This window comes from Apostichopus japonicus, chromosome 4, assembly GCF_037975245.1.
Source record: "Apostichopus japonicus isolate 1M-3 chromosome 4, ASM3797524v1, whole genome shotgun sequence".
Taxonomy (NCBI): Eukaryota; Metazoa; Echinodermata; class Holothuroidea; order Aspidochirotida; family Stichopodidae; genus Apostichopus; species Apostichopus japonicus.
Window position 1 is genome coordinate 17,860,738 of NC_092564.1, and position 27,930 is coordinate 17,888,667.

At 36.4% G+C, this 27,930-nt stretch overlaps 2 protein-coding genes across 7 annotated transcripts; one reads left to right on the forward strand and one right to left on the reverse strand.

Annotated features, from left to right (window-relative positions):
* On the reverse strand, nucleotides 1-9,512 carry LOC139966666 (methionyl-tRNA formyltransferase, mitochondrial-like). Of its 2 annotated transcripts, XR_011792719.1 has the most exons (11): nucleotides 9,268-9,512; nucleotides 8,149-8,200; nucleotides 7,708-7,886; nucleotides 7,020-7,142; nucleotides 6,789-6,891; nucleotides 5,964-6,039; nucleotides 4,966-5,054; nucleotides 3,736-3,820; nucleotides 2,483-2,559; nucleotides 749-1,588; nucleotides 1-529 (listed from the first exon to the last, which is right to left on the reverse strand). XR_011792719.1 is itself a non-coding variant. In XM_071969930.1 (10 exons), the coding sequence occupies exons 1-10, from the start codon at nucleotides 9,444-9,446 to the stop codon at nucleotides 1,466-1,468; spliced, it is 1,086 nt and encodes a 361-aa protein (XP_071826031.1). In that variant the 5' UTR covers nucleotides 9,447-9,512; the 3' UTR covers nucleotides 1-1,465. The 2 variants fall into 2 exon arrangements, 1 of the variants encoding a protein (XP_071826031.1); XM_071969930.1 differs by having other exon boundaries at nucleotides 1-1,588.
* Nucleotides 9,457-27,886, forward strand: LOC139966656 (molybdenum cofactor sulfurase-like). Of its 5 annotated transcripts, none has more exons than XM_071969911.1 (14): nucleotides 9,457-9,581; nucleotides 11,240-11,439; nucleotides 12,616-12,772; nucleotides 13,755-14,456; nucleotides 15,340-15,416; nucleotides 15,754-15,953; nucleotides 17,035-17,151; nucleotides 18,011-18,295; nucleotides 19,210-19,372; nucleotides 20,332-20,410; nucleotides 20,990-21,105; nucleotides 22,178-22,398; nucleotides 23,441-23,545; nucleotides 24,417-27,886. In XM_071969911.1, exons 2-14 carry the CDS (start codon nucleotides 11,397-11,399, stop codon nucleotides 24,504-24,506), a joined length of 2,355 nt encoding a protein of 784 aa, XP_071826012.1. In that variant the 5' UTR covers nucleotides 9,457-9,581; nucleotides 11,240-11,396; the 3' UTR covers nucleotides 24,507-27,886. The 5 variants fall into 5 exon arrangements, with proteins under 5 accessions (XP_071826012.1, XP_071826014.1, XP_071826015.1 ...); XM_071969913.1 differs by having other exon boundaries at nucleotides 9,544-9,626; XM_071969914.1 differs by lacking the exon at nucleotides 9,457-9,581 and adding an exon at nucleotides 9,710-9,728.
* The last annotated feature ends 44 nt before the right edge of the window (nucleotides 27,887-27,930 follow it).

Consider the following 27,930-nt stretch of genomic DNA (forward strand, 5'->3'; position numbering starts at 1 on the left):
TTTTAAAAATGTTTTCATAATTATATTTAAATTGCCATGATGATAAAATAAATAATCAATATATGTTTACATAAAACTGAACAGAATAACACACCTGACTTATATAGATTTCAGTTTTATACAACATTCTTCCTCTGTATAAATATCTCTTCATAGATTTGTGAGTCTCCAGTCTATAATCCAATAGTCCTTGTTGGCAGTATAGTAACTACAACAATAATGTATATGCATGTTCACTATTAACATGTAGAGGTTCTCATATTTAGATACAGAAAGTCTTGATACAGCACTGCAGAATTTGTCAAGTTTCCAGATAATTGGACATAACAGAGTTCTGTTTATCAGGCAGTAAAGCCAACAATTTCTTGCTTGTTACATGAAGTCCTTCTCCAATATACATAGGGTTACACACAGATCGGCCTTCCGGACAAGAGTCTACATTTATACTTGTTCAGCCCTTCTCTTCTCTCTCTCTCTCTGATAGCTGCCAGATCGATGGTTGGACAGTCTTTGCTTATCAGAGGATGGCCTGATGTTTTCTTCTTTGTAAACTCAGCTCCTCTCGCTCTCTCTGTCTTAGCCTACAATGTTGTCTGTCTCCCAAATCGATGATTGGATCGTTCTTACTTATGTGAAAATAGCCTGCTTTTTATTTATTGGTAAACTTAGCTCTTTTCCACTCTCTCTGATCTTGCACTGTCTCTCCCAGATCGATGGTTTCAACAGTCTTTGCTTATCAGAGGATGGCCTGATGTTTTCTTCTTTGTAAACTCAGCTACTCTCCATATCTCTGATAGCCTGCAATTTTTTCTGTCTCCCAAATCGATGATTGGATAATTCTTGTTTATGAGAGAATAGCCTGCTTTTTATTTATAGGTAAACTTAGCTCTTCTCCACCCTCTCTGATCTAGCACTGTCTCTCCCAGATGGACGGTTTCAACAGTCTTTGCTTATCAAAGGATGGCCTGCTGTTTTCTACTTTGTAAACTCAGCTCCTCTCTCTCTCTGATAGCCTGCAATATTTTGTCAGCATCCCAATTGATGATTGGACAGTTCTTGCTTATAGAACAGCCTGCTTTATATTCATTGGTAAACTCAGCTCTTCTTCACTCTCTCTGATCTAGCACTGTCGCTCTCCCATATTAATGGTTCAAAAGTCTCGGATAGCCTGCAAGATTGTTGGTCTCCCAGATCGATGATTGGACACTTTTTGCTTATCAGAGGATGGCCTGTTTTTTTCTTCTTCGTAACCTCAGCTCTGTTAGTCTGCAACACTGTTGGTTTCCCAGATGAATGGTTGGAAAGTATTTGCTTCTTGGAGAATAGCTTGCCTTTTTCATTCTTCTCTCTCTCCGATCTAGCACTGTCGGTCTCCCAGATCTAACAATAGACAGTCTGTGCTTACGAGAGAACAGCCTGCTTGGTAGTTCTGGGTAAAACTCAGTTCTTCTTCTTTGACTCTGATCTAACAGGCTAACACTGTCTGTGTTCCCGATCGATTACTGGAAAGGAAACCATTATAAAACTCTTTCGCAGACATATTTTTCTTCCTTCCAATGGCAACACTCCTGAAGCCAACCCAAGTGTCCTGTTATATGGATAAATGAAGAAATACAACATGATGATATAAATTTTGAGTAGAAAATGGAGAATTTATTTTTATAAACAACAACAACAAAATACCAACGAGTTCCTTAAGAATATCAAAATTCTATGAAAATCATCTGTTTTCTACAAATTGTTACCACAATTCAACTTAACAAAAAAACTTCCATCAAGATTGTTGGTTTGTTTTAAAAATAATAGGAAAAACTGCCTAGTAGTGGATGTATGATTGTGGCAATGCTTATTTCTCTTTCTAATTACCAGACTTTAACATGGGGGATGGTGCAGATCAGGGCTAGTGTTTAGAGTCTATGGGGAGAAATGAATATTCCTCTTAGAAACAATTTATTTGAGCGTTCAAAATTATGGACAACGATTGTAAAACGGCAGTGTTACATCATTATGCTGAGAAAGAGTGTACTACGAAATATTTTTTTCACACGTTGACAAACACAAGAGTGCCATCTAAACAAACATGAGTTAACAAATCCCAGCTCCCAAATCCATAGCTTATTCTGTTTTCAAACTTTATTTGTTATATTCGGATAAGTACATGATACATTGAGCAATAACTTGCGATGTCATACATGGACAACATTCCAATTGGTGTCTGTTTTTCTTCAATTTTGTGCTGTTACTGAAGAACCTTCACAAAGTGTACAGGAATATGGAATTATTTGATGAAATGAAGCAATTCTGACAGTTTAATGGTCATCTGTCTGTATATGTTCTTGTCAGTTACTGTGTACAGGGTGTTCAGTAAGGATGTTACAAGCAAAGTCTTCCAGTGCTCAGCCATACCAAAAACCATATGCAGTCCTCAACAAACTGCTGGTGTCACAAGTAGCAGTAGGGAAAATAAATCAAGTCAAAATACCTGGCATCGAATCTGGAGTGTCTGCGAAGGTTTGTGGTATCGCATTGTACCACAATCGGGATTATCATCTTTTAGACCTGTTGAAAAAATCAAGGTCATATTTAATTTCAATTTTTTTTCTCATGTTTGTACAAGAGAAATACAATAAAACATTACAGTAGGAAGGTTAACATATGAAGGACACTAGAAAAACAGCAAGGCTGTTATCTCAGCTAGTGACCATGTATTAAAGGTATAGGTTGTGTAACTGTTATATTTTACAGATATATAAACAAGGACAGCAAATTATTAGAGTTGACTTCATTCACTGTTGGACCCTTCAGCCTTTCTGTAAGTCCCAAATGTGATTGATTTAGGATTTTAAGTTACCTGTCAACACCTCTGAGGAATTTTGTTTACCTTTAAAGAGTTCAGCATTGAAGGTCACCTGTATTAAAGGCCTTACATAAATTTAGCATGCTCAAAGGTGCTAGGCATTTTCAAAATTAGTTTCCTGGGAAGTTCTGGTCTACAAACATTTGTTTGTAAGACATATCGAGGATTGTTAGAATTAGACAATTAAATAACTCAGTGTGGGTACCTAAAATGTTTAAATGCAATTTGAGCATGGGTGACCATTTTCTGATTTTCTAGCATCTTTGGGGCCTTTTCAACTGAAACCTGTCATGGCTCCAATATATCAGTTTGGCTTCAAACTGTTCATTTTGCGTTATACCCACTGCAGACTTAGAACTTCACTTTCATACCATCAAACATGATTTGTGTTTGAGGAGTAAGTTATTAACTGGAACAGTCCCTAAGCAACGGCTTGCATATTCCACTGCTTGTCTTCAGTCTTCCTGTGTGGTACGGTACTGTTACAAGTACAGGATGAAATTTTCATGTCAGCAGAGCATATTTATGTTTGTTAATGTGAAACATTCATCCATTATGTGTAGAATTTAATGCTAGATTGAAATGCTACTGTATTTATGTTCACTGCTAAGTGGTAAAGGAACTTGAAAGCATTCAGCAAATCAGAACACAAGAACTTGTCACCAGTGGAGAGTTTCGTCAAGAATAATTTTACTATAGGAAATGACATTTCATTCATTTCTGCAGTAGTTTTACCTCACCTATCGACAGCAAGTGAGCTTTGGCACTTTACACGATAAACATCATTTTAATACTGCTCAATATCAGCTTAGCAATATTGTATGCAGTATACAACATCTTAGTTCAAAGAGGAACATCATTCAAAAAGTCACTCTTACCTTCTGTGAATGACTTATTTTCATTCAATCGTACCATGTCAAATAGACGCAACTCCTCACTCCTCCAAGAAGCTTTAATTGGAATCTTTAGAATAAAATAGAAAAAAGTTTATCATAATGTGATCAAAGTAGCAATGTAAACTTAGTGAATAATTTTGTCAAAGTTTCTTCTATAAAAACTTACAGAAAGAAATTATGCATTAAAGAATTATGCATTGATACTTTACTCTCTTTAAAGGGCATATTGTCACAACCATGGTAAATGATAATTAGCAAGTGACTACAGTGATGTAAGCTATTGTTTTTTCCGCTTTACTTATTCTATGGCACTACCAGACTCAACAATGGAGATGTACCATGTAACTTTTGCTAAGATCTTTCATTTTGGTGAGAGAAACGCAAATGGAAATTTGTCTGCTAATTCACTGCCGTCTGATTATAAATTTCCGGTTTCACTATGTCTCTTAAAGGGGAAGTATAACGCTGGAATGGGTACTTACAGCTTGAGGAAGGGAGTAGGGAGGGCAAGAATTTAAATGGGACACAAACCAACCCATCATCTTTAAGCTAATATCTGACGGAGAGTTCTTGGTGAAGAATAACTCCACTAAATAGATAAGAAACGTCTGGCTCCGTTCGGGAGATATATCTTAGTAAAAAAAGGACCTGTCTGGGAGCTTTTAAGTTTGTAAATCTGCGATTTCATAGTACCACTAGGATCTGAGACCTTTTACTTTCATTTTGCTTCTCTTTCCATATTTGCAAGGTAGAATGTTAACGGTGTTGCCACTGAAACCAAGGAAATCATTCGGTCACTTGAAGAGCTGCAATATCTTAGATTCTAAAGCATAATTTGCAAGATCCATCTCCATTACAGAAAATAAACGTTTTAACAAAAAGACAATAAATATCCCAAACTGAAGCATATGTGGCTCAGTGATGTCACATTCAGCCTTGATATCAATGACATTTCCAGCCTTGTGTGCGAAGGAACATTAAATTTGTGATATCTTCCAAAGGAACATGGCTTTTCTTAGCTGCTTGGGGAAGTTGTTCACCACAGTTAATCTTTATGACATAGAACATGGAAACTATGGATGGGACAGCTCTGTGCTACCTCTAATTGGTAGTATTTATAAAATCTCTATCCCAAATGAAGCTCTACGGGATACTATAGTATGGTACTCTTCTGATGAATTACATAATCTACAACATCCAAAGATTACAAACCTGTCCTGCAACTGCCCGGAAGATTCTATCGATTTCTAAAGATGTGTTCTTCCAGTTGAGTACGCCTATGGATGGTTTCAGTTTAGGAGCTACAAGGGAAACCCAGAAAAACCGACAGGCTTAATGATTCACTGCCAGGTTTCACATTCAATGTAACACTGCATGTACATAGCACATTCAGATTCATTGGACTGATCGTAGGCAAGGATTATTTGCAACATATTGGACCAATGTATTGAGTATAAGGTTACAATCATGCTTTACTTTTGTAGTTGTTTGGAGTGTTTACAAATTTTCGGACTTATGTTCAATTCAAGTGACTTTTATCCTCCACAGAAATCAAAACAGGTTCTTGTAATCACTAACATGTTTGGATTTACATGCTACGTATATGAAGTACAGTCAAGTTTCACTTTAGCTGTACTTGTGTTTACAAAGTTTTCTAGGGTCTACATTCCACGAATGAAGTTGTTCACCCACCATGTGGTTTTTTCGGTATTGAGTTTGCAAACCAAGGCATCACACAGGAACATATACACAAACACACACACACAACGTACAGACACACACAGACATGCACATTATAAAGATATCGAGCAGAACAAACTCTCTTTTACTCTTAATCCACCAACACTTAAACAAAGAAATTAAAAATCATGCTAAAATCTTTATAGTAATCTACGGACCATGTCCCTCTCGTCGCCGGTTGGAATATTCCACTATTAATTAGGGGTGATTTGTATTTGTGCAAGATCTAAAACAGTCGTTGCTTTGTCATTCTCAAATTATTTTGAGATACAAATACATTCCTGGAGTTTCTGCACAGTTCTACATGTTATTTACTGGACCCCGAAGAGGTTCAAGTAAGATTACGTAACTAAAATGTCTTGATTTATAGAAAAGGATATTTTCTTTTTGTATTTCTAGCATATCAGCATTGAAAGGGCTAGTACTCTATATTCACATTAAATTCATTCAGATTTGCTAATAACTCTTACCTAGTGTTGCACCTTCACTACTTTGAACTCTCTCATTTTGCTGATATGTCTTCAAATCTTGAATAACTTTTACAAGCTGTAATGAAAGAGACCAAAGATTACAGGGTGCCAAACAAATGCTTTTTAAAATGTTGAGCCCCTTGTTACTGTACAACTGAGTAGAATACTGCCGCTGGGGAAGTCACGTAAATCCCATTCACATTGTTTTGTTAATATCATCATGTCTGAACGAAAGCTTGCACACATTTCTTCGCTTAATTTAGACTATAACGGAAGAAAAGATTTGACATTAAAGTTCATTTTAGTGCAACACCAGCTTGTCCCTGCATAGCTACATTGCGAGGCACAAGTAAATGTAGGGAAATCTGCATGAAGTGAGGAAGAGGGTGGGGAAAGGGCCGGGGGGTGGGGACTATACTTTGTCTTTAGTTCATTTACTAAAATATAGTCCAACAACTTCTCGTGCCACGCCCCCCCCTTCCCCCTCCTCCTCCAACCCATCAACGCTAATGAGCATTAACCTCCAATTAGGGAAGATCTCTGTAATATAATTACATATTTCTCTGGAAGCTTAAAACAATGTTCCTCACTACATTATGACATGCCTGAATTCCCTGTAAATGCATTGTCCTGTTGCTCATTGTAAGATCGTTTAAACTGATATTTCAAAGGAGTTGCATGGACTAATTTAGTTTTCAAATTTGGTGTCGCAGTTTGGAAGGTCCTTAACTCTGTCTCTTATAGAAAAAATATTATGTTTCCTGTGTACAAAAGCTATTACACTACATCTTTGCATTGGTTTAGCAATCGGCCCACTTTACATACCATTTCTGATCCTTTCCTAGAGAGTAATTCTGTTAAAGACTTTGTTGTCTCATCAGTTGAGACAGGAACGTCTTCTTGAGCAACTATCGGTCCAACGTCAAATCTAGCTAGCAAAAAAGTAAGAAAGAAAAATGGACGGGGTCAATAAAGTTTTAATTTTGTAAGTTATATGTTCGATCAAGTTCTTAGATCTGCTAAGTACTACAGCAATATCAGCTTTTTCTCACTTACCTATCAGGTTTTATTTGCATTATTGTAACACCAGTAATCTTGTCCCCAGCCAGAATAGTGTGAGGTATTGGGGAAGCTCCTCTCCATCTTGGCAGTAAGCTGGGATGGACATTTAGAATACCTCTGCATAGAAAAGTTAAGAACAATTCAGGGAAAAATACATAAATTTGCAAGTAATTTGGCACAATAAATATGATACAAAGTGACAATTAAACTGACACTACTGGTTCAAAAAATCTTTCCAAAGCCGACCACAAACCGCCTGAATAAACCCAAACCCACTCAACTTCTCTGCCATAATGTGGAAAAATGGTGGGTATTTGGGCAGTGTGCATGTGCTTTTGACTATGACTGATCAAAATTTAGCTAATTTTTAGTTGCTTTGGTGTCATCTCATCTGGGAAACTCAACATATGACAATTTTCCCAACTGGCATGATGACAACAGTTGTGGCGGTTCACAACTACAATTTCAACTACTGTAACCAATTATGAGGAAATAAGTTCGCGTATGACCTTAAAGATCACCAGTCGTACAGGGCAAAGCTGTCGCAAGGAGTGTGCTCATCGGTTGTATGACTATGGGTATTGATGACTATCATAATCTAGGTCACAATGGTCAAGTCAAGTCGTGTTCATTCAGGCAGTGTGCTGCTGGCTCAATAGAAAGTGATGGTAAAGAGTCTTACAATGGAAAACACTGAATCAGACGGTCTGGAATCATGTGACCAAAGGAAACTACGACTCCAAGGTCAAATCCTCTGGCATCTTCAATGATTGGCCAGTGACGAACAGGAAGCCCTTCCTCATGGCAATATTTAACAACCGGGGTAATCTGTAGCTTCTTTTGTCCTCGTGTTCTCACTATCTGCAATAATAAAATGGGATTCACCATAAATGAGCGAGCTGGCAATGAGTGGATTTGACAACACTGCATATTTACTGTATTTACAAAGATTTATCAACAGCATACTAAATATTATGCTTGTCAACACACTGAAAATGATAGTTACATTCGTCATCGACAAAACTATAGGCAAATTCGCTTGAACATGCATCATAAGGGTATACGGTGTACACACTGACTTTCATGTAGACAATTTTTAAAAGCTGCATGGATTTAAACTCACCTTTGGTTCTGATGAGACAACATTCAGGTTGGTTATGAGATCTCTTTCTTTGCTATGAAAAGTAGGGAAAAAAGCAGTTAACACAGTTTGGTACAGCAAACAGTCTATTAAGTTTTTCATCATCAATATTGTCTGAATCTGTAGAAAATGGTATAATGGTCATTCATGCTAGTTCAGCACCACCCTTTAAGCTAGGGTTACCATATGTCCTGATCAATCCAGATTGTCCCATTTTTTAAATGAAAAATTTAGTTCCATCTGCAAATTTAACTGTCCCCATGCATCTTCTAAAGGTTTTTGTGACGTTACAAAATGTCACTATATTTATAACATTACGCAAACTTGAATACAGTACTTAGGTAGCCTACATGTTTTCTGCATGCCATGGTGGAACTCAGTGTGTCTTAATTTTCAAACAAAGAAGTTAATGGTTCACTCTTCTCAAATTGGATTCCCTTACTGCTGCTGTACTTTTAATGAACTAATGTATCTCCTCAGTTGCCTGGAAATAACAGGACAGGATCTTTAAAGAGGTACTTTTAACAACTTAAAGCATGATAAAATTGGGCACTTTCCTGACCCGCCAATTCTAGTCAAGACACTTCATATCGCTCCAATAATCTGCATGTGTAGCATCACACTGGCCACATTAAAGTTATTTTTATGACTGACTAAGAACCTGATTTAAGAATGGTCTACATACTGTAGGCCTTTATTCTTTTCCATAAGTATGTATAAATATAAGTTAGAACAAACCCTATACTCTAGTTACAGGCTTCAAGTGAGTCAAATATTAATTAGCAAGTTACTGTCATGAACCACACTTTCACCATTATATATTACACTATTCATACTGCAAAAGTGCCAAATCTAAGTTGTGTTTCACATTCATAACCCATCATTTTTGCAATACAACTTACAAGATAGGCCTTAGTAATGACTATAAGGACAGTTATGTAGATCAGTGATAGCCTATAGGCCTAGTCCGACACATGGTAAATTAAGCCACAGGCTTATGGTTACGGTTTCATAACAACAGGTGGTAAAGAAAGTCGGTTTAGGCCTAATCTGGGTAAGATAGCCTAACACAGTAACAGAAAATATATATCTTTCTCGTACAACAGGCTGTTCATTGCTTGCAAATGGGCCAGAGAAAACTGGTCGTTTCCAAAAAACATCACGCTGTAATTGCCATGAGAGTTCACGTTTCCCGAGACCCAACGTATGTTGTTCTTCCAAACAATGTTAGAAAATATCAGCTTCATTGCTGCATATCTAATGTTATTGAATGCAACCATCTTTTCGCTCAGATGTTTCGCAGAAGTGGGTCACGTATTTTGATTAACCAAATGTAAACGAAGCCGCACCTCTGTATTATAACATGTATTGAGAAACTAAGACATCATCCGAGGTGATCAGGTCTTACGAAAGAAGTAAGTTTTTTTACTTCAAAAACGAACTTTCAATCAACCCGAAAGGTAAAACTTACACAGAATGCTTTCTTGTTGTAAGGAATAAGATGGGGTGTTTGGATTCGATGTTCAAGTACTTTTTAAATGGAAGAAGCGACCTCCGTGACTGTAAATAATAAATATAAACAAATGTAATTTAGGCCCTAACGTAAGCCTAGGGTTAAGTTAGTAATACTATGTAATACAACGAGTGATACTTACGTAGGCCAATGCCTACGTTATCGCAAGTAAATTGTGACTTTTGTAAGACTAACCCATTATTTAAGACAAAGGTATTCTACTGACACTGTGACTTGGTGTTGAAAAACAGTAACGGAACTAGGCCTTCACCCTGTTTCCCCAGCTATTGAGTGCTAGGCCTAGGCCTTAAGTAGACAACGAAATGTCTTACTGGTAATGGTATTGTTTACATAGGCTAGTGCCTGGGAATTTGCCTAAATTGGGTAAAATGTTTGTAGGCCTAGGCTAGGCCTCATATTAACTTTTAGTCTTTCAAGCTTGCACTTTTTGTAGCCACTTCAAAAACTGACTTTCCAAATGCACTGCTCAAAGCTAGTTTTCAAGAAAGTAAAAACCACAGAATCCAGAATCTTCTTCCAAGCACTTGTTGTGAGGGAAAACAGCTGTGCAAAAAAACTAGGTAGTCTATTGTGTTGCAGCAACTAATAAATACTTGTTTCTAATTGATGGTAAGGGCTAAGCACTTACTAACAATTGTGGTATTTTATGGAAGAGGAGTGCATCACTATGAATCCCTCAGTTACCTCAGCTTTCTGATATTTGTTAAATGTCCAGCTTTATAAAATGACATTCTCTCTTAAAACTGCATTGTAATACTGCACACCATGGTGTTCACTAATGCTGGGCTCATCATCTCATTTCGAAATCAAATAAACATGTATGTCAGATTATGCTGTGCACATGAAATATGCTGAACATTTTTCTGGGGGTTCATCCAGGGACATGATATTGAAGTTATCCCCCTCATCATCATGTTGACATCAATGGGGTGGATCTACACTGTACAGTATGTGTACTATAGTAAAGGTAACTGGAAGTTATAATACATTACCTCTGTCTAATTAACTTTGTTAAAATGCCAAATGTTCATCTTGGAAATTTAGTTATTTCACTAGACCATATGCAGAATTCTGTTTGCCTATCTTGTCACCATAGAATAATACCTAAACAGGGTTGCAATACTCATTTGAGTGCAATACTCATGCTCAGTGGTTAACGCCAGTGCCTCCCAATCATAAGGTCCCCAGTTCGAGTCACTCCAAGATTAATATTTATGGTCCAGTTACAGAGTTGTTGACAATTGACAATTCATAATCATGGACGTTAAATATGAAAATAAGAGACTGACTTCGGTCAGCTTGCGGCTTTGATAAGCCAATGATGGTTCTTTGCGAGTTCCTGCTTGCAGGAGGATCTAAAATACATACATACATACAAATACATACATACATTTGATGGAACTAATTATCAATTTCATTAAATTTTCTCAAAATTTAATACTGCACAGTTTATCATTCTTAAAAGGCTCTAGGTTATTTAATCAAACAGACTTCCTAGTCAATTTGTTTTGTTTCCTTTGATCTAAATTTACTTTTTAGCTGGAAAAGGGTTACCATACTGAATCTAGAGCTGCAAACAGTGCATAGTAACCTACTACAGTATGCTCCTGTAGCTGAAGTCTAAAACTATGCCACAGTAGGAGGCTGCATGGTTAATTAATCTCATATAAAGTACCATAACTTTCCTGATTAAGCAATGGATCCAAAACAAAGACTGCAAGAATTTCCGCAGCTCTCGGGTGAGTTCTGTTTGATTTTTCATTCCCTTGGAGGAATACAGTAAGCTCCTTCAATTTATAGGAATAATTAGCAGCATGATAGCGGTAAATACTGTTATTCTTACACTCCTGTGCACTCGTCAAGAAGTTGTCTGCTACTGCCGCCTTCCCCGTTGTCCAATATCAGAAAATTTTCGGTAATATTGAGACATTTTGAATTTGTTGTTATGTACAGTACAACTGTACAAGAACAAGATTCGAGCAATACCATCGCATTCAACTTTAAAATCCTCTGCTTACTTTGATCATCATGAGGCAGTTCTGTGTACTTCTTGCGTATATTTAACGAATCAAACATACTCAAATAGTATACTTGTACTCGGATTCAAATTATTAATTGCTCGGACTCTGGTACTCGGACTCTGGTACTCGAACTCTGGTACTCGGATCCTAAAATGCAGGACTCAGACTTTGGTACTGTACTTGGTAAATGTAAACCTCGAGTACTCTGTATCTGGATGAAAGTACCATGACTACAGCATTGGTACTGGTTGGTGGTCTGTGATGTACTGTAATGAGAGTAGGGTAGCTGACCTAGAAAAGATGTACTCTTTCTAATTATAACTTCTTGTTGATTTGAACTTCAAACTTGATACTTTTTGAATGTTTGCTTACAGTAGATGTCATTGACATTGATACAAAATGTCAATGTCTGATTTAAGAATTTTGCCAAAGTGTGACTTTTATTTGTAGAAATATTAGTTCAATTTTAATGAAACCTCCAAAATATTTTCAGTTGTTGAATTGCTATATGATGTCTTCATTCACTTTGCTGTTGCCTAAATGCATTCACAAAATAGTACTGACTTTGAAATATTCATATGTATACAAAATGCTAAGAGGTTTTCACCTAAAGATGCAGAAAATTACCAGTATTTTTTATAAAGCAATTCACTTCAGCTACCAGAATATCCAGTGTAATCTGTGTTGCTTATAGGTACAGTACAGTAGGTGTGCTCAGAAAGTGATAGAAACTTTGCACAATACATAAAACACACATTAATTTGAATACTACTTGGCCCAAAATGAGAATTTTTGATGTGAAAACAAAGTAGGAAAAAAAGGAACTACATAGTACATATTCACTGTCAGTATTTTTTATATTTTTTACTATGTTTACTATTTTTTCCCCCACAGACTATGTTTACCTTGATAACACTGGTACTACCCTGTTTGCAAAAAGCCAGATTGATAAGTTTACCTCTGACCTTACAAGCAATCTCTATGGTAACCCTCACACTAGATGTCAAAGTAGTGAGCTGACGACAGACACCATTGATCAAGTTCGATCCAGGTAAAATACAGAATGCTGACCAATTCATTCTGACAATTCCTGTAATATTATATACACCTGTTTACATTGTGCAAGCAAAATGTGATTGAAACGCATGTTTTACCCTGTTAAAAGGATTTCCTTGTGGAAAACAATGTGAAGCTTGTATAGAATAGAAAAATATTCTTTACAGCTAGTTGAAAACCCCATCTCAATAGCTTACCTATAACTCCAGATATGGTTGATTGCATGAAATTGACTCTGACTGGCTAGCTAGGCCTTCGACTACACCAGGAGGTGACGCCATGGTTTTTGCCTAAAGATTCAGAAAAGTCTCAGAAATTTTGCTAAACAATCAACTTCAGCCACCAGACTAACCTTTTAAAGGGATTTTTAGATTGTCGATGATGTAGCACTTACAGTATCTTAAAAATAAAAATATTCCACACTGTTAGTTGGGACCCCCATTTCAGTAGCTCTTCCGTAACTCAAGATATAGCTTATGAAACCCATTTTGACAGGTTTATCCACTCCTTCCACCCCACCCACTCCCTGTAAAATTTCAGGAAGTAGGACACACAGTTGGTGGTCTGTGATGTCATTATAGGACACACTCTTCAAAAGTTGACTGTTCTGAAAATTACCTTGGAATGTGATAAAGTTGCAAGCTTTACTGTAAACTCTTCCTCTGGGGCTAAAGTAAATGATTTACATGCAATAAAGAAAATGACAAATATTTCTTGTTTAATTTCCATGATGATTCCATTCACTCTGCTCTTGTAATAAATAAATAAATAAACTCTTTCGGCTCGTAGAACCGACTGCTTTGTATTCATTGCACAGAGATCAGTAACTTGAGTTAACTCTGGAAGCGGAATGAAGTTTAGAGAATGCAAGCAGCTAATTTCACTGTATGGTTTTGACAAACAGACATACTCTATTGACATAGTGTTATATCCTATATTCTGTCCTGTGGCATATATATTTTTCTTCTTGTTTCCAGAATTCTCAGGTATTTTCACACCTCTCAGGATAGTCACTGCATCATATTCACATCTGGCTCTACAGGAGCTCTAAAGCTCCTCGCTGAAGGGTTTCCATGGTCACCCACCAAAGAGGCTTCAAGTCCAGATGAGAAAAACGATAGAGGAGTAGGAGGTGATCAAGCTGGAAGCATCTTTTGCTACCTTCAAGATAATCATACATCGGTCGTCGGTATGAGAGAGGTCGCTACTGCAAATGGTGCTCGATCAGTGTGCTTATCACCGAATCAGATTAGCTCAGCACTCTCCCCTGATTCCATAACAAATCATGAATGCAATGGCCTCTCCGATAGCAATGCCGACCACTTGTTTGCTTATCCGGGGCAGAGCAACTTCTCTGGATGTAAATATCCTGCAAAGTGGACTGCTATGTGCAAAAATGGCCACCTGGATAAATTATTGGGTTGCCATGGAAACTGGTATGTGGCGTTGGACGCGGCATCGTTAGTGAGCACCTCCCCGCTCGACCTCAGCATATGTGAGGCCGATTTTGTCCCGTTGTCGTTCTACAAGATGTTTGGCTTTCCGACAGGATTAGGCGCACTGATCGCAAGAAAGGACGCTCTACCTATTCTCCGGAAGAGATATTTCGGTGGTGGTGCAGTCATGGCATACTCTGCAACCCAACCATTTTTCGTTCCTAGGAAATTATTTCATGAATGGTAAGGTTTGACACTTAAATTTAAAAATGACGTTATATTTATAGTGGAGCAAACCTGAAAAGAGTAATCTTTGGATTGAAGTAGAAGTGTTTTGCATACCCATCTTTGTAATTGCCTATGAGGTGCTCTAGGCATGTCATATAAGCTTTCTTAGCTTTTGGTTGGGCTTGCAGATTTAACCAACATGGACAGGGAGAGAGAATGAGAGATAGGGGGGGCAGGGTGGGTGGGTGTAGGAGGGAGCATAAAGTGCAGACTTGCCAACCAATCTGAATTGTCAGTATTTCATGTATATAATATGGAAAAATACATATGTATAAATTTTACTTATTTTAGTCTGGATTTTGAATGCATCCTTATTTCCCAAATTTTTCTAGAAATAATTTGGCTTCTTACAGTGTATCCTCAGACATGCCACTCCTACTTCCACATAACAGCTACATTGGATCTAAGAGTTAGGTCAAGAAATAACACATTGACTTAAATTACAATCAGATGATCTCTCTAAGTGACAGTGAAATATCCAAACGTTTGTGTCTCAAAGATGAAAATCAAACATATGACTGGAATTTTATGTGAAGCTGTTGCAACTGATCATTGAGGGTTTGAATGCATACATTTAATTTCAAGCTTTATATGTGGATAATTTCAGAACGATTTGTAGTATTTGAGTACTAATTATGGAGTATGAAATACTCAAGTTTTGGTCTCTTTGAGTACTGATCAGTGTTTTCCACACCTGGTATCTTTTATGGTGCCTCAGAGGGTATTAATCTGTCCCAGATGTTATGTAGGAAAAAAGTAGCAGTAAATCAAAGAAAATGTTTAACACGGTATATGAAGCCATCCTTGAAGACTTTAGATTTTATATTCTGTCTAACAGGTTTGAAGATGGTACGCCACCCTTTCTGGACATAATTGCCGTAAGACATGGCCTTGATACCCTTGAATGTCTTGCCGGTAAGTCTAAACAACATTGAAAACTGATCAAGTTAGACTTACCTGAAGTTCCATTTTTAAATCCTAATAAAGTTAAAAAAATTCCTCCTAAGATTTCACTGAGGACTGTTTGATTATTATTTTTTTGAGGTACTGTTCGATGTATCAGGCTATACTTGGTCAGTCAGGAAACACAGACCTATTATATAACTCCCCCCTCCCCCCTTTATCTATCCTTTCTTGAACAATAAAAGCACAGAGATGATATTAAAAATTTACTCAGTTCAGTGTCCAAATTTTTCAACCTTTTGCAAATTTTAATCTTAATTTATTATGGTTCTTTTTTTCTTGGTTCCAGGTGGTATTTCATCGATTTCAGAGCATACCTTTTATCTTGCCAAATATACTTTTGACAATCTGAAGTCCCTGAGACACAGCAACGGAAAGGAAGTTGTGGAGTTTTATTGTAAAACAGATTACACTGACATAAACAAACAGGGACCAATCATATGTTTCAATGTACTAAATCCCAATGGAGAATATGTCGGCTATGCCCAGGTAAGCGTGTATCATGTTGTATAAACCGTTATGTAGGCTACACAGATAATACGCAGCATCAGATGGAAAAAAATATGGTTGAGTGTTACAGCTTTGTAGTTGCATAGTCACAGTTAAGTATTACAGTACCATGTATATGATGCTAGGATGGTTACTGTTTTTTTGTGTCACTGGTGTACTGATGTGACACCTACTCCCAAAACATGCACTTAATTTAGATTCTATCAGAGCACAGCCCTGGTGGGGTGTATTAAGCAGACTTAAAGTACAAGTACACCAGCACAGGAAATAAGTTTCTGTGTTCGAATTTTGGGTAGCATTTCTATAGTTCCTGTGTAGTATTTCTGCTATATATATCTTATCTTTTTAGTCCTTAACAGCTTTGTCAATCCTCAACAAATAAATGATGAAGTTCTTGGCATATTTGAACCGCTGTTGTTTTCTACTCCTTATCACGTATTAGTCACAGTTAAATGCATGGCAGGGTAAAATGACACGATACCTAGATTTGAGCAATGTGAAGGGTAGACCAATTGAGTGCTCAGCCATCACAACAACCCGAATAGTGCAAGGTGAAGGACAGATTGTTTTCTGCGGGTTGGTTTGGAATCTTCCGTGAGAAGATTTGGACGGTGGGGGGTCATATCGAGAAGCCCTGTTTTTGGCACCATTAATGGAACAGGGGATCGATACTAAAAACATCTGCTACTTAAGTCATATTTGCATCAGCAATTATTATGAAATCTGATAGTAACACATAGATTTGGAAAACAACGAATTTAAATGAAACGTGGGATTCTTTGTTCTTCATTGAACTTACTGGTTATTACACACTTATTAGTAGCAACCAAACAGTAACCACATACAGTATACAGTATCTAGCTTCTAGAGAGGTGGATGCATGTATACTGTAATACATCCAGTTAATATGTGTGAATATCACTTGGTGTCTGTATGGGGGACACAAAGTTACAACCAGACTCAACATGCAATTATAACTGTAAGACAGTATCAGTTTATCAAACTTTTGAAACAGGAAACATCCGTAATTTTGCACTACACTCCCAGATATGTTTTATAGTTTCAGAAATTAGCAGCTCTTTACAAGATCCAATTAAGGACAGGTTGCTTCTGCAACATTGGTGCTTGTCAGTTATTTCTGGGACTTACTGACGAAGAAATTCAAGCAAATTATGAGGTAAGCGTTGATAATAGTATACACAAAAACTTGAACCTTGAAGGGTCTGAAATACTTGGAAATAATATATTGTAGCTTTGTCATCAGTAGAATTAACTAAATTTATAATTATCCTAAGGTTCGTTGGTTAGTCAGCTGTCAAGTTTGTTTTCTTGTTTGTGTGTTTGTTTATTTGTTTGTTTGTTTAATATGTGTTAAAATCATAGCTCTAATATTATATGGTTCTGTGGACTGTATTAACTAGTTTCATAAAGCTTGTAGGCCTCATAAGTACTGTCTGCTAACTGAACTTTGTCCACCTAATGTTTAAGGTAACTTCAAGTGAACTTATTCCTCCAAAACAGAGAGGCTACTTGTTGCCCAGTTTAACATTACTAAAGTTTTTGCTGTATCAACATCGAACATATTGAAGAAGCGACACATATCATATATCGACCATGTATTTTGATCAACAGCACAATTTCCCCTCCATCATATAAGCAAGCAAGCACACATACACTCACACACACCATAGGAGTGTTTTACATTCAGACTGAGGACCCCATTGTTTTTTCCATTGTTCAAATAGACATACGCTAACCTTAACAATACCCCTGAACAAAAGAATTCATCCGAGGACATTTTTGGGAATTCTTTTTGAAATGACAGTCTGAGGACTTGGAATTCCTTTGTTCAAGTCCTCAGTCAAAATACAAAAACAGGTGCACACCTGCAGGCTGCAGTAGTTACAGATTCACCTGACTGAAGATCTGCATGGACCCTGTTTAATCCTTCCAAATTGACAAAAGTTGAGCAATATTCTGCGAGTTAACACTGTAACAAGATTGCAAAGCATTGTCTTTCTCAATCTCTCCATCAGGCCGGTCATGTTTGTGGGGACGATATCGATATCATCAACGGTAAACCGAGCGGCGCCGTCAGAATTTCTTTCGGTTACATGTCTTTGAAGGCCGATGCGGACGTGTTTCTAAACTTTATGAGAGATAATTTTGTAGACTTCAAGCTGTACAAAGACATACGGAAGAGCACGACACATACGGAAAGAGAAAATTCTTTGGATGAGAACCAGACTGGCAGACAGTTCACCAGAGCAAAGCTTTCTCAGATTTGCTTGTATCCTATCAAATCATGTGCAGCAATGAAGGTATGCCTATTCATATATTATATGTAATCATAGTTTATTCCTGTATGAATTTCTAACAGATTTTATGAAATGCTTACTGACCAATAATATTTTGCGATGTACTTTTCGACAGAAAAACTCAAACATTCATGTATGTCATTACTGTGATTAAGAGATAAAACATGTACAGAATTAATATCTAAAAATCAATGCAGTAAATTATGCTAATAGGTGTATTATCTTGTGAGTACTTTAAAATGGTTTAAAGGGAAATCCAAAATGAATAGATTGTAAAGAGTCTTTCTTTAGCAAATCTGCTTTTTGTGCTGGGGAAGAATGCAAGTTCCTCTGCTCAGATGCAAATAACGGTACGGGTTCAGTCGTCAGCCTGCAGAATGGTGGATTTGGAAGGAGGTGTGTAAGTGGGCATTGACCCCTAAGTGGAGGCCACAGTGCTAAAATGTTCCCAACTTTTTTGTCGGCTAGATATACATTGGAGTGCAAAGGTTTGGTGGAGACAGGTAACTCACCTTGTTCATAGAAAACCCAAACTAGTCCAGTTTTGGAGAGGGTTCTCTTCAGTTATTCTCAGAAACAGCATGTTTCATGCGAGCAGTTTAGACGTACAGTATATGCAACATAGTACCAAGTGTGTAAGTTTTAGTTATCTACATACTAGTTTATTCATGTTGTGTAGTACCGTCATTAAACCCCCGTAAACATTTTATACCCTGCACCATGGTGAACACATATCCGGTCGTAAATGTCTTGTCTTCGATAGCCACACCTCCGTATTTATTTACTGTTCAGAGATACTCTAAAATTTGTCATTAATGAAAACTGGTTTTCTTACTTTCTTTCTTTTTTTTCTTTTTTTTTAAATGAAATTGCTACAAATTTTAAAACCCAATGAAATAATTATGTTTCTCATTTAGGTTCCAAACTGGGAGATTGGACCGCAGGGTTTGATGTATGACAGACAATGGATGATCGTAAGTGAAGCTGGTGTGTTCCTCAGTCAGAAGAGAGTTCCAAGGATGTGCTTGATCGAACCGACCATTGACCTGGAGACCGGCCTCCTGACCATTAGTTCGCAAGGTCAGTTAGTACCTATGGGTAGGAATAGAGACTCCCAAAGGGAGATGTTAATACCAAGGTATCAAATCAAATGATATTTTCTTAGAATGTAAATTTTTTTTTTTATGCTATCTGTTCCTACTGTTCGCACTTCCACCTATGGGGAACATTTATTGGTCCAACCAACAACAATAATATAAGAATTTGTACAGCGCTTTTATCCAGTTAAAAAAACTGCTCAGAAGCGCTGCAGGAGCAAAGTACCCAAAATGGACACAACAGTTATTAAACAAATGGATACGCATTCATGAATAAGAAAGTCTTGAGTTCTTTCTGGAAAGTTGACACATGCTGGATTGTTTTCAGATGTAAGGGGAGACTGTTCCAGAGCTGTGGAGCTGATCTAGCAAAGCAACGTTCCCCATAGGTGGAAGTGCGAACAGAAGGAACAGATAGCATATGTTGTACGCTTGAACAATGGTCTTAGGGATGGCATAGCTTACTCCTTTGTTTGCAAGGTTGTGGGGCTGTCAGTGTGAAGGGACTCTCCTCACAGGGTCATTTTTATAGAAAAGTATCAATTTTAAAATTATTTATTTTAAAGTGTTAGGTTTATTTAATTTATTATGATTTGTATGACTTCTCCTTTGTGTATCATTTTTTGCATGTGTTGTTTCTTGCACTGTAGATAAAAATTTGACACAGCGCACCTGTACCTAACCCAACTCCCAGACATGCACGTTATCCCATCTACAGTACCTACCTTATTAAATGTTGTAGGGATCTAGCTCTAATTGGCCTAAGCGGAACACAGTATACACACAGGTTGATACGCCATCTCCTTCACGCATGTCATCACTACGGTTACGTTGAAAATCATAAACTGCATGTCTTTATTCGTCTATAAACTCTGGCACTCAAAATTAGAAATTACATGTCAAGATTTTCTCTTTTTTTTGTTATTTTAATTTGTAATGCAGGGATGGACCCAATTCATCTACCTCTAGATATGGAACCAAATGAAAGCTCCCTGGAAATCAAGAATGTTTGTGCAGACAGGTGAGACATCATGTACAGATGGCTTGTGGGTATAAATTGAGCCAAATGAGCATATTATTACAGGCTGCTAGTTCATAACTAACAGCCCACAGTGGAAAGTCACTGTGATTGTGTAAATGTGTGTTTGTCATTGCAGGTAATCTAATCTGCAGGATTAAGGGGATCAAGAGGAGGGGGGGGGGTATGGGGAGAAGGATTTTACAAGTCTACTTGTGTGGAGGCTGCCCTCGCTGAGTCCTTTTGTAGTGAAAACTTAGTGCCACAAATAGTCTTCATTTTCTGACAAGATTTGGCACTGTTAAAGAAAGCTTCCCCATCCTGTGTCCCCGCCTCCTCACCCCATTTTTGGAAGGGAAAATACAAAACAAATATAAAATTTGTTTCTTTAAGGCTTTCCTTGTGTTGACCTTACTCCACTTGCAGATGCCTGTTAAAGAAAGCATACCCCCTCCTGCATCCCCCTCCCCCCTCCCCTCCCCCCATTTTCAGAAGGGCAAATATGAACAGATAATGAGAGACTTTTCTCCTAAAATTTGTTTCTTTAAGGCTTTACTTGTATTGACCATCCTTCGCTTGCAGATGCCAAACCTTTGACTGCGGTGATGCTGTTTCTGATTGGCTGACAGAAGTCCTCGGACAAACATGCAGGTTACATAAACAGAATGCAAACTATGCCAGGAGAAGAAGAACTGAACGTAAGACATAATTCAATATAATAATATCCGTATCTATGTCACATAACATGGAAATGATTGCATTTCATTTTAATACTGAAACCAAACAACCCCTAGTGCACAATTATTATTATTAATTCATTTATTTGTTTTATCGCCAATTGTGTACAATGGGAAAGGAAGTCTCCTATAAAGTCTTAAAAAGACTTAACAAAGTAGGAGACTCCCTGGAAGAAACTAAAACAAAACAGTTCTTTCATTTTTTCCCCTTGAGTACATTCATTTGACTAATAATTACAGATGAAGTCATCATAGCAGGCTACTTTGTGACAATTAACAACCTTTTAGTTGAATATTTTTGTTTGGAAAATTAATTATATATCTTTACATATAGTTAACATATGCTGTGAAAGTGATGTATCTTTTAACGTTACATTAATGTAAATGTTAGTCTTTCTGACAAAGTAGACGTGAGTTTCTGATAGCTCCTGTGACATTAATACAACAATCTGACTGCATACAATTTTGAAGTAAGATAGAGAGCAGAGAGATTAAAGAAATCGTTGGATAGAACATGATTTATTTAAACTAATGACTTCAGGCCCGTGTTCTACTATAAAGCTATCCCATCTTTAGTCAGTTGTGATCTTTGGTTGCCAGTCAATAACCAAACACACGTTACATACTTTGTTACAAGCTATCACAGCACAATTTAAACCTCAAAGAGTGGCAGAGGGAGTGATTTTAAGAGGAATTCAACTTTTTGATGAATTGTCATATTTTTCTGAATCAATTTTCTAAAAGGGTCTAGAGAGAAAAATTGATAATAGCCAAAGTGGCCAGAGAGACCCAAATCAGTGAAAGCACACTGGATTGAGCCTCTGTGCAGGGTTAGGCCTGTAGGATAGTCAAACCCAAGTGTCTATCATACGTACCCTCATACCTAATGTGCAGGATGTCGACCAAATTGATTTTGCGGCCACTTTTGGTCAGAGCCTTGCCCTGGCGTGTCGTTGCATGACAGGAAATTGTTTTTATTCCAACACGACCACCCGTTTGAATAATTTCTTTCATCTCGTCGGTAAATCTGTAGGCATCGATGTATCGGGTGTCAGCAAACTCTCTTTGGTCAATGTGGATCAGTATCTCTTGATAAGTGCTACAAGTACAGCCGACTTTCTGCAATCCCTGCCCGGACATGATCTGGAAACCCTCATGGATCGATTCAGAGCAAACTTTGTCATCTCGGGACCGTTGGAACCGTTCCAAGAGGACGGATGGAGGAAACTGAGAATCGGATCAAATGTCTTTGAGGTGAGTACCATAGAAAGCGGCATTATTATTATTATTTGTTTTTAATCATTTTATCTCTTTATAAATACCAACCATAATCCATCCAGTGAATCTCATCTCATCGTCTGTACCAATAAGTGTTAGCGTGAAAAGACATCACAATAGGGTTCTTTGTTTCACAAAATATGCCAGCTTACTTTGTAAGAAGCATGAGCGACTTGTATACCACTGCCCTAGGTGTTTGCTTGCACACTGATCAAAGCATTTCCCAAACACAATACAATTTGGTGAATTTCTTCTCGTAATTTTTTCATTCAAATTAGGGAGAAGGAGTGTATTATAGTGACTACTGGATAAAGGGTTAAACATATGAGTAGTACTGGAAGAGATCTAGTCAGCTGGGAAGTGGGTAGCAGTCTCTATTGATGAAGGAAGGTATTGATTGTAGAATACATAATGATACATTCCAAGTCTAGACTTTGGTTAGTTTAGCCACTTAATTTCTAAAAAGTGCAAGTGTTTGAAAATAACTACTTGCTAAAGTCAATTTCTCCCTTGAATTAACAGCATATATAGTGACAGTATTGATTGTGATATTTGATGTTCTTAATACCCACATGCAGAAAAATGCAAGTGTATTGATTTTACCAACTACCAAACTGCAAAATGCACAAGTTTTGTATTTAGCCAGTAAATGGTGAATATTCACCTAAGCAGACATCATGTGATATCATGTTTTGATCTCTGTATGAATGCTGCTATAACTGTATTTGACAATTTAGACCTTTTAAGCAAATGATTTTTCCAGCAACATTAATACTAGAATACAAACCTTTAAAATATCAGTCATATTTTGTGGTATAAAAGTTCGTCAATTATAAAGGAGTCGATCCCTCCTCTAATTTTGAACCATTCCAATCATCTGTCTCAACTGAAATGGAATTAAACCCATGGAAAGATCCATATCAATATTTCACAATTATACTGATATTATGTGAAATAAAAAAAATAAAGAAACGAGAAATAAACTTTACCATGTAATGGTTCATTTTGTTGCCTCCAGGTTACAGATTTGTGCATGAGATGTAGAATGATCTCCGTAGATCAGATGACCGCTGGAGAAACAAGGGACACTTATAAACAACTGACAAACAGGCGGGGTCGAAAGGTAAGATTTCATTTTCACTAGTTTTTCTATCACAAGTGAAAGTGGGAAAGAGCAAGCATATCAGGATTGCACAACGCCCTGCAACAAAACTGACTGTGCTCTCCTGCCGTTACTATGCGGTCATCCCTATGTAGCCATATCTTCCCCGGGGATGCCAGTCAGAGAGCCAAAGAACCTTGCATCCCGTGGTAACCAGGGATCACAATTTCGTTCAATAATTCCAGACGGCAGCGAGAAATGGATTTCAAGGATAATTCTGCATTATATAATACAAATGTAGGTAAATGAACAGTAAACAAATCACGACTAGGAAACTTTTAACAAATTCCATTACTCTGGCTGTTTCTGCTCTTGAATGAAGCAACCTATTTTTTGCCTAAAAAATAAAATATCTCTATTCTCTGCATATTTTCCCCCCCCCCCCCTCCGGCCCCTTACCTGCAGACCAACCCTTCTTAATCCTTTTTTGTTTTTTCTTTACATACCCACTGGATGTAGCTCACACTTCTAGGGTTGCCTCACTAACCAACCAATCATAATTGCTGCATTACCTTGAAAGCCTCCCCTGGAATTTCCCTTTGACTAAAGTAGTCATTCAAAGAAGTCTTGTATTCTCAGTTTAATTATTCGTACCTTTTGTTTTAGTTGCTCCGTATTGCACTTTGTTTCAAGAGGTTCTCATTGTTTGCGTCGTAACATTGCAGACTCTTTTTCGTTTCGTAATGTTCGTTGTTCTGTCTCATCGTTACTGTTTATATATGATTTTGAGATATCTTGCACTATATATTTTATTTCTGTATAACTTTTGGTTAACCGTTGTTTCAAAACTAATGTTTTTTCTTTTTCTCTCTCTTTGTTGTTGTGGTTCCAGGCAACTTTTGGTATTCTACTGAGGCGCCTAGAGGGGGAGTCTACAGGGTCTGATGTCTCTGTGGAAATGGAGATAGAGGTACTGGAGTGAAACTGAGATATTTAATGTGACCTTTGATGACCTATGTAGAATCTACGGATACAAAAATGGTATTGAAGAGATTTGGGCAGTTTGAAAGAGTTTCACTTACCAAACGATGGTTTGGTTTACGTCTCAGGAATAACTTGCTTGTAAGAATATTTTAATGTAGCTTAATATAATATTGAATATATATATATATATATATATGCACTCGTTTAGGTACTGGCTTGTTAGAAAATTTAAATAGAGATTCATTAATTTTGAAAATATATATTCACTACTTCTCTTAGGTCCTAACCCCCATTTATCCCTTAGTCTTTTTACACGGTATTAACTTGATAATATAAAAACTGGACATATACCCTTGCAATTCTGTGTAACTATATCACAATTTTATGCCAATATTTTGTAGATTTTTAGTTATTACAGGGAATACGTTTCTAAGTGTCAGTTGTGTATAAATATAAATTCTAATGCACACAATGTATCCAGTAGTCATATGACTGCTAGAGCCTTTAGTTATAAAATTCTACAATTATCAATTATTTAAAACCAAATGTCAAGTGACTTTGATGAAATTATATTAGTTACTATTTTTGTATCTGATTATTAACTCTTTGAGAAACAATTGAATAAAAATTTCAATAGGTAATTTATATCTGTTACCACTGTACACTATATAATCAACAGTAAGAACAAGTTGTATGAAGGCATTCCAGAGACTAGTTCAACACATGAGGCGGTCCTTACCACTCTTGGCTATCATTTTATATTTTAGTACCAGAATCTTACTGTTGAATGTAAATTAATAACTAGTTTTATACCCATTACTCTCAATCTCGCATTGAATGCTTCCACCGATTGCCAATCTCCACCGAAAAATCGATCACTGTTATGATAGATGTAATCTTACTTTAAGAATTATTGAAAATAATCATGATATTTGAATATTTCATTTTTTTTTTTAAATGCATGTATATCAGTACTTAAGCCAAATTAATGAATGTTTTGTTTGAGGAATATATATACCCATGATATAAACTGTACTATGAAATCATAAATTTAATTCTTCTATTGTAAATAATTATTATTAATTAACAGATGGGCCAATGTCAAGATGTAAATGTGTATATCATCAATTATGAACAATGTTATGCCAAACAACAAAACTGTTGTGACCAATGATGTAATAAAAACATTTTTCAATAAAAATGTTTCTCATATATATGTACCAAATTTTATCTGCTTAATTCAAAGCAACAGTGTGTTCCAATCTGTGTAATAAATTTTTCAAATGTTGCAATAATAATAACAATAAATAATTATAACCCTTTGCTTAAGCATGTGACAAAATTTTAGTCTTCCAGTGTTTGTCCAGAAATTTTATTCCTAATAAAATTCAAAATGGATAAAAAAAAAAGGAACTTTGCATTGAATTTTTGTAAGTGGATCAGTAGTGAGAATAAGCTCTCATTTCCAGTTTTATACAATATGATTCCTTGTGATATTCAAGAAAAGTTGCCTTTCACAACTAATAATTTATGAGCAATACATTTATATGCAAATTTCTTAAATTGCACCCATTATTCATTTTGTTCTTAAAAGTGAATATGTAAACTGTCAATGCAATGGTTTAACTGCATACTTGGAATGCAGATACACATTACTGAGGACAAGAACCTTATTGTTTTTGTTACATTTGATGTCAAGATAGGTCAAAGTCTAAACATTTTGCAATCACTCTAAGAAACTCTTGAAACTTTGATGAAGGTCATACATTGTACATAATGAGTACAGGAAACTCTATTGTTTTTGTGGAGGTCAAATGTCATGTTATGGGTTAATGGACACTCAAACTCTGAAATCCTTGCATGGTGAATCGAAAAGTAAAGCTCATATGGACTTCATACCTAGTCGTGTAGTTTTATGTTAGTGCAAAAACGGTGTTAATAACCAGAACTCTATAACGATGCTAAAATTTCAAATCTTGTGAACAGTAATACATTAGTAGATCTCGTATATGAAATCCAGCAAGATGTCTCCATAAAACCAGTTGGTTTTCCAGTTAACAATTACCAGTTTACAAGCTGGCTAACTTTGAAAGCTATGTTTTTTAATATTCCTTATATGTCAAGTAACCCACATTGAGCACTCTTAAATCTGATCTGATATTAATGTTTTACTCAAATTATTGGAAAGTCCACCATATTGGAATAATTTGTTTTTGTTAACTTTCTGATTAGGATAGTTTATTGTGCCACAGAGTTATCTCATTCCATAGGTGTTTGCCAGAGAATTATTTCATTTCATAGATGATAATCAATATACTCTGCATTTTATGGGATATTTTGGCTTATTTTTTGCGATCCATATACTGCTAGCTTACAGCAGTAGGTCTGTTAACTATCCTAATCCACTTTGTAGCGCATTACAATTATATATGGCGTTATGTACTAATTGTGTTCATAATTTAGGTTGCTTTCATCTTTTGTAATGGATAGTTTTGCCCCATTGCAAGGTTTTAATTTGATTATTATTATATTTAAAATGTAATTTGTTTTCTAAGTTTATAATAAACCTTGTCCTAAATTTTAGTTGCTTGCTTACTAAAGTAATGGAAGCTTCTAAGTTTTCATTAAAATAAAGTTACATTCCATTGATGCCAGGTCTTCCTTCTACCATGATCACAACGAACATTTGTTTTCCCTTCGGGGGTGGGGGAGGGGGGTTGGGGAGGAGAGAGGATGTGAATTAAAAGTAGAGGACAAGGTTTATTAGCACAATTGCTGCTTTATTTCTGTAGCATATAATGCATTAATGAAATCAAACAACCTCAGGTTCCACAATCTTCCAATATACATGTATTTTATAAGGCATTCACCATAGCTTATGTCTAATTTATTATTATTATCATTATTATTATTTTATTTTCATATAAATAACAAAATTGGAGTAATTTGAAAGTCTTGGGATAAGTTGTACGTGCTTGTAAAATTGTTTCTCTATTGCTTCATTTAAAACGAATTTATTCTGAGTGGTCTATTTGATAGGCTGCATAAATTATATGCACTTTAGATATGCTAAACATTTTAATGAGATTAAATTAAAATTGCAAGCTTTATTGAAATTTTGAGGTTTGTTTCAACATATGTAAAAATATATATTAGAGCTAATATTCAGAATGATTGGTAATTAAGATTTCATAAACCTTTTGTTATCTTCCTTTCTATTTCTTTTTCGTCTCTGTGGCTACATAGAGGTTGTATTCATAGCTTTGTAATGAAATCAAGGGGCCACAATCAATATTATAATCTTTCTGTGTAAATGTCATGATGGAATTACAATGGTCACAGATACTATCAATAAATTATGCCTTTATGAAAAGTTAACATTACTACTTTTTCCTTTAGTTTGTATTTTCCGGCTTTATAAC